Source organism: Oreochromis niloticus, linkage group LG7 (genome assembly GCF_001858045.2).
Source record: "Oreochromis niloticus isolate F11D_XX linkage group LG7, O_niloticus_UMD_NMBU, whole genome shotgun sequence".
In the NCBI taxonomy this organism is placed as follows: Eukaryota; Metazoa; Chordata; class Actinopteri; order Cichliformes; family Cichlidae; genus Oreochromis; species Oreochromis niloticus.
This window is the reverse complement of record NC_031972.2, coordinates 25608248-25627920: the sequence shown is the minus strand read 5'-3', so window position 1 is coordinate 25627920 and position 19673 is coordinate 25608248. Positions and strand designations below refer to the sequence as shown.

The 19673-nt window shown below is 40.1% G+C and overlaps 1 protein-coding gene across 3 annotated transcripts in view; it reads right to left on the bottom strand.

The window, feature by feature from the left end:
- strbp (spermatid perinuclear RNA binding protein) overlaps positions 1 to 19673 on the bottom strand; it is a 92882-nt gene that overhangs the window by 6221 nt on the left and 66988 nt on the right. For 2 of the 3 annotated variants that reach the window (XM_005451381.4, XM_005451380.4), the window contains exons 7-18: positions 15672 to 15787; positions 14793 to 14888; positions 13275 to 13386; positions 12506 to 12603; positions 11155 to 11260; positions 10375 to 10458; positions 9631 to 9839; positions 8072 to 8224; positions 7677 to 7811; positions 6765 to 6905; positions 6151 to 6280; positions 5428 to 5481 (exon numbers count right to left, since the gene is read on the bottom strand). In XM_005451381.4, coding sequence (XP_005451438.1) covers positions 5428 to 5481; positions 6151 to 6280; positions 6765 to 6905; positions 7677 to 7811; positions 8072 to 8224; positions 9631 to 9839; positions 10375 to 10458; positions 11155 to 11260; positions 12506 to 12603; positions 13275 to 13386; positions 14793 to 14888; positions 15672 to 15787 — 1434 coding nt within the window. Of the gene's footprint in view, positions 1 to 2506; positions 2717 to 5427; positions 5482 to 6150; positions 6281 to 6764; positions 6906 to 7676; positions 7812 to 8071; positions 8225 to 9630; positions 9840 to 10374; positions 10459 to 11154; positions 11261 to 12505; positions 12604 to 13274; positions 13387 to 14792; positions 14889 to 15671; positions 15788 to 19673 lie in introns of those variants that run through there. The other variant, XM_005451382.4, reaches the window with a different exon arrangement.

The following is a 19673-nucleotide window of genomic DNA, read 5'->3' as shown; positions in this document are numbered from 1 at the left end:
TCAATGCCGCTTGTCTAATGAATATGAAGATGCATCCAAAGGACACTTAGTTTAGCAAAAATACTAGAAACAGGGGGAAACAGCGAGCCTCTCTCTGTCCAAAAACTGTAAAATCCATCTAGGGGCGCCAGGAAGTATAGTATACATATAATAGTTACACTTTTAGTTTATTTAACACACTGTGCTAAATTGTGTTATCGGGATCTGTAACATCTCCCGTGGCTGTGGAGATGATTTTTCAGACGAAAACTGGTTGCTTTAGAAGAAATGTACACTTTCCAGTCAGAACATTAAAACAAGTGTCTAGTGAAAGGTCCGTCTAACTGGGTCGGACCATCGTGATAGGACAGAAAGACAATGTGCCTTATCACACTGCAAAAACTGCTGAGGAAAGGCTCAGGGAACACAACAAAGAACCCAACGTTTTAACCCAGACTGCACAGTCCAAGAACAAGCCTGATCCTTGGGGGCACCACCCTGCATTCAGACTCAAAGGGTTGTCTGCTGGTGTCCAGGTAGCAGATATAATTGGACACCCCTGGGGATTCTATGTCCATGTCCTGTAAAGATGCACAGAGTAAGAGACTAAAGACATCATGATAATGTAGTCTCTGCGCTTTAATTTCAGCCACATTTCTACCATGCGAGCTCCTGAGCTTAGCTTGGCTAGCTGTTTCCCCTGCTTACAATCTTTATGCTAAACTAATGCAGCTTAAAGTGCAACAAAGCCATAAAGCATATTTCCCTAAATAGTAAATATTCTCTATGGATCTTTGGGTCTTTATGCATTGAAATAATATCAACCTGAACAAAAAGAATAAGAGAAAAAAACGAACAAACACAAAATGGAAGAAGTGGAAATAGTCTTCAATCGTATAAGATTGAAGTTAACGTCTCAGAAGGACAGAGATTATTTAAGGGGTTTATAACAACTCAGAGGAGCTCAACCAACCATTGGACAAGACATTGGGTCCTCTCATCCAATGGCTGCGCCTCATAGCCGTAACCATGGAGACGTCCTCGAAGGGGGGTGTGGTTATCACTTGCTGGTTGGATGACCAAGACGTGGTTGAAGGGCCACGGGCAGAACTCTGTCTCGATTGGCACTCTTTGACTTGTGTGTTGATGGAATAAGCTTGAGTTTCACCTTCACTGCACTCTATTTACATCGAGCCATTTTCCTCTTAGTTATTATTTGTAAAGACTGTTTTTTTTTCTTTACAGTCATCTTATAGAGGATAGTTTTAAGCTCAGGTTTTAGTAGTATTATTGGTGCTGGTGCTTAGCATCGAGGGAAAAAAATGAGCAAACACAACAAATGATACTGGCAATGACACTGAAAATTATGAAACAACAACATGAAAATGCTAATGGTGAAGTATGATTTCATTTGCATGCTTTTGATTATGTAAATGTCTGTGATCAACATGAATTTTTGATGGAGCTACAACTCGAATGTCAGGCAAAGATGAAAAACACTGATTTAAATGTCTGTGCAGAACATATTATGTTTATTATTTGTAGGATGATTTATGCTAGTGAGTTTCTCTTAAGCAATGTCAGTATTCTAATGTTGCAAAAGACTGCCGTTAGCTCACATGACAACAAATGCAATACTGTAGGCGTTAACTCTGAGAGCTGCGGGAAACCTGCCGAATATTAATTCCACATGCAGTAATGAGATCGTGCAGCTGAATGCAAGATGGAGGATCTAACAAGGGCGTTATAAATTCATCATTTGTCGTCTTTGTCTTTTTCTCTGAGTAATCTTTAAGCTGAAGGTCAAAGAGATGAATTGAGAGGTGACGAGGTACTGAAATTCAATATTTGCGAATGCATGAGCTTGGAATATTAATAGTACTAGTACTATTTATAGGTTTAATAGTGTAGGTTTTATAGTACTATTTGCAGGTTTAAAAAAAGATAGGTAAATCTGTCTACGTTAGGTGACATAAGTACAAATCCAGTCCAAACAGAACCAAAGAGGAAGGCTACTCTATTAAGTTCCTTCATAGCTGAAAGCCTTTAAATGAGATATACAACAGGAGCTGTTCAGCTTTTACTGAAGATAAACTTTATTTTGCAGCATTGATGACTTATTCCTATACATCTTTCACACCACTCACATTATTGTCTTTGTACACAGAATATGTGTGATGTGTGTGTCATATTGCAAAGGATATCATCGTCTTTAGCAAGGAAAGAACAAAATAACAAAAGTCTATACATATATATATATATATATATATATATAAATATATATATATATATATATACATACATATATATATATATATATATATATATATATATATATATATATATATATATATGTATGGATAGATAGATATATTATTATTTAGACTCATAGAATGAGGTAACAATTCACAGTACAAATCCTTCAAGTTTTTAAATGTTTTTATATCTTAAGAACTTACAACCTGCAGGGTTTTTAATATTCATAAAAGTTTTTGGAACCAAAAACAATATAAAATAAGCAAAAAAGCACTTTTACAAATCTTCAGCTCAAGTCCTTAATCCTTTCCCCTTCGTCATACTGTAAAAAAGAAAAAAGAAAGAAAAACTGTCTCCCTTCTACAGAAAACCTAGGTGCATTTTGGTATGGCGTGTCTCTTATGCTAAAAGAAGTGGTAGTGGGGGACGGGGTAGGCGGGCACTTTCATGACAGGCAACAGAAGCATTCTCTTGGGCAAACCTAGAGGGGAGACATGAGAAGAGCATAGCTCTGCATGAGTTCTGGGGAACAAATAACCAATGCTCACTATGCTAAGAGCATGTCCATCAAACACCCGTCACACTAGACAAGCAGGTTCCCAGAGGTAGAAGTGTAACTGCGTGAGAAAAAGCAGGAATGTATGCACACGAGGTGACAGCCTTTATTAGTGGTTTACCACAGAAGACAAAGCGGGAGTTAAAAAGATTTAATTTAGTGCAATTCTGTTAATTTCGGTCCATTTGAGTCAATTTAACGATCCCGTTATTTATTGTGATTTGGAATATGGTGACCAGCAGGGCCTTTAGACAATCAGACTGGACAATCCAAGATTTTTTTCTACATTGTAAAGGCAGTAATAATTATGCCAGGCTGCACTAGAATTTTAAAAAAATATGTTTTAGTCAGTGTGACTAATCCGATAACTGCTCTTCATCGCAACAATCATGCTAGTGTGTACACTGGTAATGTTAATAATGATGATCAAGGCTTTAAAATTAGGAATGAATGGGTAAAATAAAGAGAAAGAATCAATTGAAAAATAGTTCACTAGCTGGGCCCACGTCCTCATTTTAAGTTTGACAGCGTTTTAGTAGGTAACAGTGAATGCTTTGACATGAATTGAGCTGTGGTTTAGGGAAGGCCTCAAAGGGGACTGGCGATGGCTCCCGGGCCTGGCAGATCCCCATCTACTAAATAGAATTGAAGAAGTTGAAGAATGGAGAAGAAGGAGGGAGGGAGGGTGGGGCACGTAAATGAGAATGATCGGCTTGCAGAACTAGGGGAACCTATATAGATGACAGCCGGAAGGAGCGTGTTTGGAGGCGTGATCCTGCTCCTGAAATTCCGATACATTATCTCCAAGTAATGAAACAGAAGCTGATGCTTGCATTGTTCCGTAATGGACACTGTAGTAATAAATCTAACAGCTTTTGGAATAATCAGAAGATAGATAACCTAAAGTAAGTGTGGCCTTAGATTGAGTGGAGCTACATTATCAGGCTGCACCAAGGCCTGTTAGAAGGGAAATATTTTTGAACTGTGAGGAGACACAAGTGACTTTGGGGTTGCGTCAGGAAGGTCATCCGGCGTAAAAATCTGCCAAATCAAACATGCAGAGCTACCTGCTGTGGCGACCCCCTGCGAATAAGTGAGCAGCCAAAAGCTGCTTTTTATTTTTTTACCTGTTATTCTTGCAGAGCTTTTTTTTTTCAGGGTCCAAGAATACAAGTGCAGAGATGGAGACCAAAAACACTAAAGAGAGATATCAAACATTGTGCAGTTGCAAATTGTGTGGATGAAACATTTCGTGTCTATATTTTTCTCCAGTTCAATGCATATTTTTAATCTCCACTGAACTTCCTACTTACTTGTGGGAAGGTACAGAATAAGTTCAAGGTCAGGACTAGTTATACAAGCCAGGATACGTGACATGTTCGGATGAGTAACGGGTCAAAGGTGCACACAGTATGCAGCAATTTATGTGCTTCCACAGAACATGCAGGGCATTTAATAGCCTAGTTATGCACCACTGTTTTTCAGTTGCTTAGTATGAGCCCAGCTTCTGATGTATTTTTTTGGTAAACAATAACTATTTGAAAGCGCCAGCGAAGGCAGACTATTTTAGCAAGGAAAGGTGTCACACTAGCATGTAAAAAAAAAACAGTTGAAACTGCCTGGGAACTAACACGGGGTTCCAGCTTTCACAAACATATAACTGAGGTGGATTTCATTTTCAGGGATGCTGGGTTCTCAGGGGGGTATTACAAATCTCAAGGTAGTTTCTTCTAGCACATAAGACCCTTTCAAACTAGGCTGTGAGATGGACGGCGAGGCCTCCTAGTACTACATGTGAAGTCCCACTGCACAGGACTCAGTCTGTTGAGGTAAATATGTGTATGGAGTGGGTTTTTCGCCAATACCTATGCTATTGAAGGTCAAGTATAAGTATATATTATGTCCTGCAAACAAGAAAACAGTGTAGCAGCAGTCCTACTGATGGAAAGCTGGTGTGTCTTAAAAGCACTGGCAAAAAAACATTTGAAACTCGTTCTATTCCTTCTGCTAATCTAAACAGAAATGTGGATGATGGCTCTACAGACAGGGCTCAGGTTAATAAAAGATTAATAAAAGTCAAGAAACAAGGTAACTATTCAAATATTTTTTATAGTTTTCTACTCTTTTGCATTTAAACTATTTGAAGGCAATGCCGGAAGGTGTGTTGATATAAACACAATCAGGATTGTTTTTTGGGTGATTTTAGGTGAAAGCCTGAAACAGACGACAGCACTCTGTGCTGAGAGAGCAGCAGTCCAACCATAAGAGATGAGCGTGTGAGAGGCAATAGGCAGATTAACACATAACGACCGAGTGGACAATTAGCCAAAGCACAGATCTGATTGTAGAAAGACAACAAAGAGATTCAATGTTAAACGCTAAAACTTTGATCTTAATGGGGGTGAAGATTTTAAAATCATTTTGAGAAAAGAGAAGAAATGGATATAAAAAGCAGTCGAGGAGAAGGGCTGTAAGTGTAAACCTACTGAAGATTCATTAATTTACCCACAAATGGCTAGAGTGAGAGAGAGAGAGAGAGAGAGAGAGAGAGAGAGAGAGAGAGAGAGACGGAGGGAGGTTACAGATGGAAAAAGGAGGCTTGAGCTGATGAGGAGTGGACGTAAAGAGGCACGTACCGTACGCAGGAGCAGCTGCTGCAGCAGGGCTGTAGCCATACGGTGTCCCAAAGCCTGTTGGGAAAGAGGTTACAAGGTCTAATTCAATTCTGCACTTGTTAAATCCAAAACTAACACACGTTTCAGCCTTTGTGTAACTTCAGATTACTATTTTGGCCACTTTGAATTCTAGCAGACAGCTGTGGGTTTAAAGTATGAGACCTAAGTAGATGCTGTACTCCTCAAGCATAATGAAGATAAATCTTGCAGTGGTTTTTATGCTACACAAATTACTGCTATCCCCCTTTCTATAGGTGACTGTAGGGTATTTGTGATATTATTTTTTTTTAACCACAGGAAAATAAGTAAGCGGCCTAAAGCAGAGGAAAATGTCAGAATTTTAAGGCCAAGAAAAAAAGAAAATGCCAGATCTGCAGAAACTGTCATGTCAAATAAAAAATATAATATAAAATATGGTTTAGCCAAGAAATTCTGTACAGTGGTAAAATGGGAAATCGGCAAGCTTGGGAACAGAGATTTGAGTTAAAAACCATATCCAGTATATTTGATGTGCATTTTTCGAAGAAGAAAAATGAAGATTAAGATGCAAAATGTTAAGTGGTTAACTGTGCTAGCTGTGTATTATTGATTTATATCTAAAAACAACAAATGCAACATTTACAGTGTTGCAAACTGGTGACTTTTTCTTTTGTCACATAACAAGACACAAAATCCCTTCACTACCTGGAGTGACATATCCAGGTGCAGCTGCACTGACGAAGGCTCCTCTTGCTAGGGCCGCTCTTCCTCTTCCTCTGGCAACCTGAGCTGCTACTGCTGAGGCTGCTGCTGCTGCTGCCAGGGCTCCTTTGGTCTGAACACAGGCACAGAGTACACATATTAACAATCACAATGTCAAGATCAGAAGCTGGCCATAAAGCTAGAAAGATGTGTGTTTGAACCGCATGAATGCAGTGGTACTGTAAGAAGATATTAAATCAAACATGCATGTAACACTGACAATGTTCTAATGCATTTGGGTCTCATTTTTTACAGATCTATATGGGAAATAGCGTTATTGACAACATAAGTGGAAGAGGGGTGATCTCATAAAAGTACTGATCTGTTAAACTTGTTAAATCAGTCTAAACACAGTGTTATTGATTACTGATAGAGGAACACATTGGGAAAACTCTCCAACTGCTTTTTGATCAGAAATGGAGTATAACAGTAATGCAAAATAGGACAGAAAGACTGGTTTAATAGTTTGTTGTTGTTTCAGTGTAAATGCACATGCTACAGAGTTAATTGGGGACTTCTGTGTCAGGGTTGTGCTGCATAAGTGTGTCTCTCCTTACTTGAGGCAATATCTTCTTCTTCTTGTTTGCAGCTGCATTGGGACCAGAGAAGAGTTTTTCCAGAGCTGCTAGGGCAGCGCTGGCCTTTGCTACCTTTTTGTTGGGGCCTGCCCCACGAAACTTCTGCCCGTCGACCTCCACCTAACATGCACAGAAATGTGTTTTATGCTTAGGGAAAAACAAAAGAAACACACTACATTTTGGACCTGTAGTGATTTATAAACAATTAATTCTCTCTTATTTTATTGATGTAGGTCTTTCTATGGGTATTCACACTTTTTATAGTACAAATCTGAGCTAAAAATCCCACAATGTGAGCCAAAGGCAACGTTTTTTGAAGTCATCAGTGAGTCAGTCAGCGAGTCTTGCTGAACAGGACGGCTTGTTTAAGGATGCCCTGCTGTCAAGCAGGCCTGCTAATCAATCAGCAGAGCGATGGAGCAACCAGGCATATCGGAAAACAAACCACCCCACTGACTCTACCGGGTGACGAGCCTCTTTCTGGTTGTGTACAATACTGCGCACAAGGCTTGAGACCTCATTTCTTTATACATGTATTTTGATAGGAAATAGGTGCACTGATTTATTGAAACGTGCAAACAAAAATGGAAATGTATTATATATGGTAAAAACTGAATTTTTACAATTCTAACAAGCTTGAAAGCCAATATTTGGTATGATCACATTTTTAAACACAGCCTGACCTGGGACACCGGCATAGCTTACTGGGTTGAGCAGACAACCCATATGCCATAAGGCTAGTGCATATATATAGATACAACTATATATGGATTCATAAAACTGGACTGACTGAAAATGACTGAAAAAGCAGGCAATGTTAAAAGGCAACTTTTTTTTTTAAAAAAACGTTTGCTTTTGACAAGATCTATAACAAAAACATTTTTCTCTCACCTCCATAACAAAGCGTTTGTCGTGGCTGCCTCCACTCTCAGAGATGAGCTCATATTTGAGGCCTCTTCTCTTCTCGTTTAGCTCCATGACAGGATTCTTTCCACTCGCTGTCAGTATGGGACCCTGAGTTCGCACCTGAAGAGTGAAAAGGCATTAAAGTAACTTAATTTAAAAGTGGGTTCATTTATTTATAAAATAACAAATATGACAGTTAACATGGGAGATGAAGCATGGTATAAAAATGTCAGTGCTTTAGGTGCATTTCATGTTAAACCACACTGACTTCCTATTATACTTCAGTAGCTCAAATCAAATCACAATTTACCAGATTAAAAAAAAAGCATTTGAACTAAGCGTGTGCTTTCATTTGTTGACACACACTTCTCATTCCCTACCTCAAGTGTGTTGGAACTGTCTGAGGAGTGTGTTGGGTTATTGCTAGTGTGTGAGGAGGTCTCGCTCTTCCCCTCACTGTCTGACTTCTCGTCTGAACTCATGGGGTCCAGGTCTGAGTCAAATCCAGTCGGGTAGCCCATTGCCTGGAGAACCTTGAGATCGAAGGCAAGGAAATAAAAATAAATGTAGGAAAGGAAGGAAAAAGGCAGGCAAAAACACCTAAAAGAGCTAATATGCATTAAAGCAACAAAATGAAAAATAAAACCTTTAAAGTGACTAATCAAACAATCTTACATTGCTTTTGCAATATGAACATGATTTCTGATGAACTCATTTATGTTCCTTTATGTCAGATCACTTCATTCTGAGAAGACTGCATTAGTGTAATCAGGCAAAAACGATCGAGTTAAAGAAGCATGCTGAGAATCTATTTCAACCAATATTTCTTCTTGAGGCAGGAATACTGCAGTATTAATGGCTCAGCTGTACAATGGATAGCTGATTTGAGTATCATATCACTTTAATGTAAGTCCTTGACAAGACAGCAGCACACAGACAGGGAGAGGAGAAAGGAGGGAAGGACGTTGATTGTGTCACAGCTGCTCAACCAGCCCCTATAGTAAGAGTATATGTGAGAGAGCGAGAGCAGGAGGTAAAGAAACTGAAGGCGAGAAAGAGAGATCAAAAGGTGAGCACATGAGAGAAAGGAAGTGAGCACGAAGGAGAATAGAAAAGAAGGAGAGGTGGGGAGAAAGAGCCTTTTATGGGAATGGAGCGGACAGCGGATTATCCCAGCTCTGTGCTCTGGAGAGCCTCTTTGTTCACAACCACTTTGGGATTACATGGATTTGCCCACCTCCATCTTTCCTCGCACACACAAACACATCAGCAGGTATACGTAGGCAAAAACATATTTGTAGCCACACAGGTTTGGCGTCAGCTGGAACTTATGAAATTTTTCAGGGAGCCAACTGGAATCACCACCTTGAGGCCTCAGGCTACTGCCAACCTGTCAAGTTGGAGTTTAAATCCGTGCTCGTCCAGACTCATATGGCACGTGGCCTGAAGACTTGAATAGGTGGTCCCCAAAAATTTGTGTCACTATTTCAGCATTTGATCAAATGTGAAATGTGTTCACAATCTAAATCTTCTGCTCCTCAGTTATGGCACTGAATAATGGCAAAGGTGTTGTTGAGTGGCAATCAAAACAGGTTATGAGGTCACAGTGACCTTTTGTCAGTTCATCCTTGAGTCCAAGTGAACGCTTATGTCAGACATTAGGTCACAGCAACCGCGAGAGGCATTAGAAATTATTGTCTTCTTATAACAAGACTATTTTTTTTAATTACTTTGTGTTCTCTATATGTTATTCTATCCATCCATTTTCTTCCTAATGGTGATGCTGGAGCCTATTCCAGCTGTCATGTGGTGGGAGGAGGGCTGCACCTTAGACAATGCCAGTCTGCCACAGGGTTAACATATAGAGATACATTTCTAACCAACCATGTTAAAAAAACATAAAGACACAAATGTAATCAAACACAGAAATCAAGCTTACCTTGACTGCAACGTGAAGCTTTGCAGTCTTCTTAGAGGATCCAGAGGCTTCATAAACTGTTCCATCTAGGTCCACAGACATGGTGAAGACTGGAGCATGAACCGGCCCTGATTGGGACAGCAGGCGGTACTGCAGCCCTGGCCGGATCTGGTTCAGCCGCATCAGGGCGTTCATTGGCTGGTTGGAGTCTATGGCTTTACTGTCCAGGACTAAGGCCAAAAATAGGTAAGAGAGAGTAATAGTAAGACATAAAGCAAACCAGGGTATATTTAATAACTGTAATGCAAAAGTTATAAAAGCTGAAATTGGACAGAGTAGAGAAAAATCAGGGTAATTTGTAATGTTTTTCAGCATTCTGCCAAGTTGTTTTTATGAGGAATAAAGGCGCCTTTCTTCTTTAATCACTTTGATCCTTTTAGCCAATATATAGAAATGCCTCTTTGCCTCCATTAGCTGTGGTTCATCTTCTCCTTGTACAAAGAAAATGCTAGGAATGGTCGGGTGGCCTACTAAAATGCTAACAATCAATAGCATCGATGTGTCTCAGAGGAATGAAAAAGGGAGGAAGGGAGCAACAAAAGAGAGACAAGGTGAAGATAAGCGAGGCTTCTCTGTAGATAAAATCATGAAAATCGAATGATGAAAGAACATTTTCTAATATAACATACTTTGAATCATACGCACTGTTAGGCTTTAAAATATAACAAGCAGACTACAATATTAGATTTGTCTTCCTCCTTGTACCTTTTCTTAGATTCCTCTTCATCTTCTTGATGAGGTCCTTGTCATCCATGGCTCCATCTTCATATGGCCTTTTCAAACCTAACCCTAAAATCAAGAGACACAGATAAACACAGAGAGAATTACTAATCAGTCACTAACTACAAGAGATGTTTATGTCAGCTCACACGTGTGGCACTTGTGTATGACAGAAACACACAAAGGCAATGTCACAGAGAACAAACGATACAAGAGAACAAGCACAGGACGGATGAACACACAGAGAAGATAAACAGAGCCGACAGGCAGACCAGCAAACAGTCAAACAATGAGGAAGACATACCAGATCGTGCCCTACGTGCACCTTAATCCATAAATGCTTTTTCCATGTCAGCATCAAAATTTCAAAAGGCCCGATTCGATTTTCCACGAAAGTCACTTTGGCTATGTGCCAGCTCAAGATCTTATGAGATTTCTGTGAGTCTCTCTTTTTCCTGCAGAAAGCATGCACAACCTAAAGCAATTTCACTAAAGCTAACATCCTTGGTGTGGCACTGGAGACAGGGTCAATAAAAAAAACTGAGAAAAAAAAGTATATAAAATACCTACATCACTGAAGATAGTTTTATTATGATTAATATGTCAGCCTTTCTGAGGATGCTGGCAGTGCTACAGAAGTGCATAGAAAACACATAATACACCCAGAAAGGTCATGACAAGTGTGAGAAGACAGCCAAGGCCTTGTCTGATCCAGAACTTGATGGGCAGGCAGAACAGCAATGGGGAATAAAAAAAGGTACACACCTTCTTTATCAGACCACGGATATTTCTGTGATGGTTTATTTGAGGGAAGAGGCTCCATCTCTAACACCTTGTAGATCTGTCCGAACGCCATGAGCCTGAGAGCGTGCTGTTGAACATAAATCACACACAATACACAAAAAGAAAGATGATGAAAGCTGAGAAATGGATTTGAACCGAGACAGATTTGATGTCAACAGAGGCACAGCGTGCAGTATTCAAGATGTTTACTAGCGTTATAAAACATTATTAAATTATTTTAAAAATAGTATAGAACATTACAAAGGATGCAACTGGTGGAGTTACTCTTTAAGTCTAAATAAAGAGAGTCAAAATATCCTACAACATTTAACTTATTGTACAGCCTAGAGTCAATAAACACATGTAAGAAGCTCCTTCACTCTTTACACTGTGATAACTCACAGCACGTCTGTGCTGTTTGCTATATCCTGAATATCTGAGACAGAAGAACTGTTCAGATGAGGAGTCACATATTCTGCAACAATCTTAACCTCAAGAAAATTAACTTAAACAACAATGGACATTTTATACTTAAGTGAATCTGCAATACTTAGGAGTATAAAGCTGGAGAATGCATGGGCAAACTTCTAAATATACAGAAAACCCAAAACACTTTCTTATCTTGCACCATACAGCACCAAAACTGTACCCAAATTTAACCATAATGACTCATTTGTCTTTATGTCAACTTATCACGCTCAGCGTCTTGCACGCATCCCCAGTCTACACAAACAGATAACCAAATGGCACACAGAGACTCTGCTAATATAAATCTATTAGGGGGGTAGAGTGTCTCAGATATTAATGACACCTGGTGCAGCTCATTGACAGAACAGCTCCCTCTCTCCTATCTGCTCTTGTATCTGCTCCAATGCAATTATCCCCATTGACATTCCAGCCTCGTCCAGGCTGCCTTCAAAAGGAAATGGACGGCAAGATTCACTAAGCCACGAGGCTCAGAGGCTGCCCTGCTCGCTCGAGTGTGTGTGTCGAAGGACACGACGGCACACGCACACACACACACACACAAAAATACCACACACGCATAAATACTGTCCTCGAGGTGTCAGAGATGGATTTATGGCTTGCAATGGCAATAGTTTCCCACACCAATCATTAAAATGCGGCACCACACAGCTCTTTCTGGTGACTGAATGTATGTGTGTGTGTGTGTGTGTGTGTGAGCGCGCAGAATGAGTGGTTGGGGCAGCAATGAGGTCTTCCTGTCTTGCTAATGGGCATATTGCTGAGTGATTCCCACACGCTGCCAGCTCAGGGCAAGAAGTAATGGGTGATAGCGATGCCATAGTTAAACTACATTGTACGTGTGTACCTGTGCACTGAAGGTAATGTCCTCAGCCTGCTGGTCAGTCATGCTGGCCAGTGTGTTTGTTGGCTCTTTCTCACATGGGTCGTGTAAACCTGGGCCTCCTGGGGGAAGTGACAGAAGATGACACACAGACATGCTAAGTCAGTCATTGTCACTTTCTGTGCCGACGGTGCAGCTTAGCAGCATTTAATTGGGCTTCACTTTAAAATGACAGTGAAAATCTTGAGAACTAAAATGAATGGAGAAAAACATCTTGTAGGTAAATAAACATTCTCCTTCTAGTGTGGCATACATTTCCCTTTGAATTAAAATGGGTTATTTTTTATTTGCAGTTTGTTAAACTTCCACTCTTCCACTTTTTAATAGCTCCTTTCAGTCCTTCAAAGTAGGCACTTGAAAAGCACCAGTTCGAGAGGAGAACACTGGTTTTCGATCCAAAGTAAATTAGCTTTATTCAAAGACAATTTTACCCAGTGATGCAGAACACTTTGCAAAGAAGCCATTAAGCTAGCTCTAATTAAGATGCTTCCATAATGATGACCTGCCTCAGACAGCTGTGCTCTGCTGGGTCATTTATAATGTCTCGACCTCTCTTAAAAACAGCTCAAAAATGTGTCAAGCAGAGCTGTGATATATCTCCTCATCTACCCACATTAAGAACTTTATTTAGCTCTCCTCATAAGAAACGCCAGAAAACTGTATGAAAATACATCCTCATCTACTCAAATCTTTGCAGTCACACATTCATTCATGAATACACCACACCAAGTACCTGGGAGCAGTATGCCTGAGGCCAGACACTCCATGACTCTGCGCAGTGCTTCTCCTGCCCCAAGGGGTCTGTTGCAGGTGGCAATGGCTTTCTCACAGATAAGCTCCAAGGGCTGCGAAAAAAGATGACATAAAAACAGATGAGCATGCAATAATAGAGAAATGTGGGCGATGTGTCATTAAAATGTACATTACATTCACTGACCACTTTGTTATTAGGTACACCTGTTCAACAGAAATTTCGAATCAGCCAATCACATGGCAACTCAGTGCATTCGGCATGTAGACGTGGTCATCAAGACCTGATCGAGTTCAAACTGAGCATGGGGAAGAAAGTTGATTTAGGCGACTTTGAATGTGGCATGGTTGGTGATGCTAGGCAGACTGGTCTCAGTCAGTATTTCAGAAACTGATGATCTACTGGGGTTTCTCCACACAGCCATCAGTAAACTTTAAAGAAATGGGCTTGGCTGGGATTGTTGATGTCAGAGGAGAATGGTCGGACTGCTTTAAGCTGACAGAAAGGGAATGCAGAATAACCAGTTTTTACAACTGAGATACGCAGAAGAGTGTCTCTGAATGCACAACACGCAGATGGGCTCCAGCAGCAGGAACACCGAACTCGATGCCACCCTTGTTAGGTAAGAACAGAAAATTGAGGCTATAGTTTGTATGGGATCTCCAAAAATTAGACCACAGAACATAAGAAAAAAGTGTGGCAGACAAATCTGTGGCTATTGTGTGATGTATTATGAAGGAGTATGAAGGTCACATTAAGAAACAAAAATATTATTGTTAATTTGGAGAATAAAGTCAAAATTTCCAGATTAAACTCAAAATACTGCTTTTAGAAAAAAGTCAAAATGTAGAGATTTAAGTCAAACAACTGCTAGGGCTGATATAAGCTCTACAAAATGCCTTGTGTAGATGAGTTTGTGAAACAACTTGATCCCCCATTTTTTTCTTCTGACTAGATGTAGCTTTCTGCACCATCTTTTCAACATTTTTCACCACACTGTGCTTATGTGCTAAAAGAGAAACAGTTTCCATGTCACTAAGACTGAGTCTGAAGTGCAATGTCAATAGCGTATCTACAAAAGGCATATTCAGGGTGTAGCAGCTGTGGCAGTTCTTTGACTTGAAAAAACAGCTTTAATCGCTGCATTTTGACTTTTTTCTCAAAATACTATTTCAACTCTATTCTCAAAATGAACACTAACTTTTTTTTCTTTATGTGACCCCAATACTCTGTCATACAGTATGGACTGATATCTCAGAGAAATGTTTCCAGCACCTTGTTGAATCTAAATCAGTTCTGAATGAAAAAGGGGGTCCAACCTGGCATTAGCAAGGTGTACTTATTAAGGTGTCCAGTGAGTGTATTTACAGCATCTACACAAGTAGCTCCATTTGTAACCTGTTTCATTTACATACATTGCCTAGTTTTTAGCATAAAACACTTGATTTACAGATGATAAGTAATTGAACACAGGAGTAACAAGGCGAGCACAACACTCACCCATCCCTTCAGAGGTTCCCAGATGGGATGTCTATTGCACATATCCCTTAGTATCCTGAGAACGATAACGCAGGACTTGAGTCCGTTCACTCGAGCCTGAGATGGTGGAAGGGAAAGACAGAGGGAGGCAAAGAGGAAGATTAAAGGAGAAGAGAAAAGGGAACAAACTGAGTATAGGAGCAGTGGTATTTGTTCAAACACATACAGACTACCGCCTGCAGAAAAACACAAAGCCACAGTCAAAAGGAAGCGACTGGATCTTTCTAAAACTCTGCGTCATGAAAGATGTTGAATTGGTTTACTGTTTATTATTATTATTTCTTTGTGTTTTGTGTTTGTCTCTAGAATATACACAGGCTACCACTATTTTCTTTTGTTTCCTCTTCTTTCTTTTTGTCAATAAGGTAAATGAGTCGGGAGATAGATGGGAAGGGTTATGGAAGGAGAATTGAAGGGAAGCACTGACATGTTGTACGGAGCAGGCAGGTTCACATAATTGCCAAAAAGAAAAACAAGTATCAACCATTGCTTTTGTAGCCCTACGATACTTTTTAAAAAAAACTTTTAATCTCACCCTTTTCCACTTCTACACTAAACTTTTGGAGCAGGTATGTAAGAAGTGGCCTTTTTTTGCCATGATGTTGCAAAACAACATCCTGCAAACTGAAAATGCAAATTAGAGGACAAAAGAAAACATTAGTGCATTTGCATTTGTTCTAACATACACATTCAATTTTATTATTTTAGTAAAATCAGTACATTTACACTCCCTGGGTGTGCATAACAGGCACTCTAGTCCTATCTGACTATTCTCTCTGGGTGAGTCGTCAGGCTACAATAAGCATCGGGCACGAAGACAGGAAGTGAGTGGGTGCCGACCTGGAACCACTTGGCGTGTCGCAGCGCTGCCAGGGCCAACAGACATCTGTGTCTATCCAGCACCTCCCCCTCCTCCTCCTCCTCAGCCTCCACTCTCTGCGCAGCAGCACCCAACACTGCCACAAAACAATAACAACCCAATATAGAGAACGTAAAACACACACACGTCAGCTTCGAGTGTGTGTGTTTGAGTGTTGCGCGCGTGAATGTACGCAGACACACCCGAAGTCGTGTGTGCGAGCATACATACACACACACATGCATGGATATTTTTGGTACAAACAAGGTGCTTTTCATGCCATAAAGTTGCTCTCTCCTTGTACAAAGTGCTCACTCGCTGCACGGATTACAGATCCGCAATGGATGCTCATCAAGGGCTCCTCACTCTTTAAACGGAGTGCCATTTTCAACACTAGGATGAGTCAAATGTGTGTAGACTGCACCACATATTATCATAAATTTACTGTCCATCCTAGAAAGAGATGTGTTGAAAATTGCACAAGCTACTGAATAGCGGTTTAGTATTTTAAATCCACTCAGTGACTAAAAAAAGAAATCAGAGCAACCAATGCTACAAAGGAAGAGACAACTTTGTGGTATGGAGAGCCCCCCCACAGACATACACCAAACAAATACCTAAGGAGTGTTTGATTTACTGTGTGTGAGCACAGCTGGAGCATATTGAGTCATTTTTATTGTGCCCAGCAATGTAAATCAATCTCTCCTTTATGTATTTGAAAAGGATTTTATTTATTTTGATCCAGTCTGCACCAGGCAGGAGTCAAAATAGCAGTTTTGTTTGTCTTCTGCATTACTTAAGGTGCACTTGATTTTCACAGGCTCATAGAGAAAATGATGGTGCAGAGAAAGCAATTCAACAACCTGTCTGGGCAAACACAGAATCAAGCGCTCCTAAAGTAGAACTGAAAAGGAAAAGAAAAAAAAATCTAAGATAGTTTGACCCAGTCTGAGACAAACACAACACAAGAGGGATCAAGGCAGGGTTTAGTCAGAGCATCATGGTTGGTAAAAGTAGAGCATTATACTTTTATATGTAAGCATTTGATTCATGCCGCCCTACACACCAGGCTGGCTGGGTTAGTGCAGCTTCAACCGGCCTGCTACTCGAGAAACAGCACAAAGTCTATGATATGCACGGCAAGCTGAATCAAACGCAGCTGTGTATGAATGAATGCTGTTACATGGGGTTTCCATAGAAGGTTTTATTGTGTGCAGGACCAACTGGAGATAAAATAAAACACATTAAAGAGCCCTTTGGGGCTCTATGAAAACACAACTAGGTAAATATTTTCCTCATCAGTCTCCCATAAAAAGAAGATCCTAGCCTCGAGAGGCATTAATTTTAAATGTCAAATGCGTCCGATGCGTGCCGGAGCGAAAGCATTTATCTTGTGTTATAAAATGCAGTGTAGCGCTTCCTGACAATGGCATGCCGTAGTGTGCAATCTATGTTTCAGTGTGACGTGTCATGGTAAATCCTAAGGTCTGTCGGACTGGACCCAGCTGTGTGTTGGACAGCTCAGCTACTAGCAGATCATTAGTCTTTCTCTTCTCGCTTGTCCTCCCACTGTTCTCTCAATCAGCGCTCTTCTTTTATCATTATCTCTCTCTGTATTACTCTGTATTACTGAGTACAGAGGGAGATTTAAAAAAAAAAAAGGAGTGACCCCCCTCCACCCCTTACCACACAAAGCAAGTGAGCTGCATCAGTGAGTAAAGCACACACATGCATGCAAAACATGTGCATATCTTCAATAAAATATTTATCTGTAGCATAAAAATTTTACTTGTCAAATGTATAAAATTAACCCTACTAACATTAACCTCAATTCCCAAATGGGATTAAAGTGACTGGAAAATACTGTATAAATGATCACCTGTTATCAGCTGAGAAGACATAATTCACCCGTCTAACATTTCAGCTAGAGCTTATGGAAACAATCTGCATTCGTGGAAACATGGAAAGTTTTTGTTAACAAATTTTTTCAGGGATAATTAATCTCCTTAATATGTTGCTAATCATTTCCTGACAAGCCTAAACAGAGCTAAAACAGGCACTGCCACTGGCCTTAAACCACTGGTGTTTATGCCGGCTGTTGCATGTGTTAATGTGAAAAGTATTTGACCCTGCACTTTAAAATATGATCGCCATAAATCTGCAGAGTTAGATATCCAGTGTGACAGGTATTTTTGCAAAATATCACTGTGTGTGTGTGTGGCCTCCTCCTCCTCCTTGCAGCTGAGTGAACATGTGTGCAAACCGATGTGTTCCCCTTGGTGAGAAAATACGAGGGGTCCTCTCTATCATGCCGAGGCATCTGGAATGATGTACGGCAAACCTTCATGCTATCGCTCATCTCTCTCTGAGACCTGAGTGTCTAGTTGGATGAGAGCCACAGGATAGATGGGCAGCTTGCTACTGGCTGCTTATTGATTTCGCTGGCCTGCTGGCCTTGGTTCCCAATCTTACATCCCACAACCAATTATAACCAGTAACTGCTACACATGAAAACAGGGGAATGGGGATGGGTTGTTAGCAGACTGAACACCAGAGCTTTTCAGCTCGGATTTTACTTAATTACTTTGTAAAATGTCATTAAATAACTACAGTAAATGAAGCATTTTGGAACTGTGTATTTCTGTAATAATTGGTTTGGATAAGGGAACTAATTCAGGCATTAATGCAACATGCTCTCATATCTTATTAAAACCAAGCCATGAGAAATTGCTGCTGCTACAGTGGCAGGTTCAAGAGACAAAACATCACTGGCCAAACTTTATTCTCCTTTATTCTTGGAATTTGGCTTTCCAATTCAAATTAACCAGACAGACTGAAGAACAGTCAAGGTGTGGGCTGAACTAGTGGGTCTGTAGCTCAGGAGGTAGAGCAGGTCATCTACTAACTGGAAGGGTGCAGGTTTGATACCTGGTTGCCACAAAAAGTACTATTGTGAATAGGGGATGGAGCAGCAAGGCTCTCTACTTAAAATTCACTAAATTTAATTTATATAGCACCAAATCACAACAGCAGTTGCCTCAAGTTGCTTCTTACTGTAAAGTAAATATCCTACAATAATACTGAGAAAAAAAACAAAAAATCAAACGACCCCATTTAAGCAAGTACTTAGCAACAGTGGAAAGGAAAATTATATGCAATTTAAAAACATCTTTACTTACTGGTGTATATAATGTAGAATAATGTTAATAAAATTCTATCCATGCCCTTACACACAAACAATGATTTGGTCAGCTGACGAGTTGCCAGATTTGTGTGGGTCCTTGTTACCCTAAATCTCTACAACCTTAATGACAAACGATCCAGGTTGAAATAAATTCTCCTTTAAGAATTATTGACAAACTGTGTCTCCCTTTTCCAAAAGGTTTAACAAACAAACGCTGTTTTATCGAATCGACTAATGGCTATTGTAATACACTTAATACTTGTTCCAGCCAAGATGTCGCTGCACTTGGTCCAAAGTTCAGCTGCTTAATCTCTTATCACCTCGATTTTGTTATACAGGTTTTCTGTGAAAATCAGGAGTGACATTAAAAGCTGTTAATCCACTCACTACTTCTTAAGAACAATGCGTTTTGATCTCCTACCTATTAGCAGTCTGTTGGGCCCTGATAGGTTCACAGCTCCTGGCTTTGACCCACTTAAAGTTTGAGATTTGTGGTGGATGAGCATTTTTTTTGGCTCCTAGATTAGGGACCAGTCATCCTCAGGGGTTTAGATCACTATTAATGCTTCCTTGCTTTGACATTTATATATTTTTGTTTGCAGCATCTTGTTTGTGGAGATTTTTTTGTCATCTTTGACGACTCTAAGCACTGTGTAATACTAGTTTTGTATCATATAAAGAAAGTTCAGTAAAATATCAGTAAACAATGTCAACATTTTTTTCAAATTCATCTTGAGTATTTGTTTTTCCGAAATATGATTGTGTTTGGCTACTCTACCCACCTCTGCCTGTACCTGTC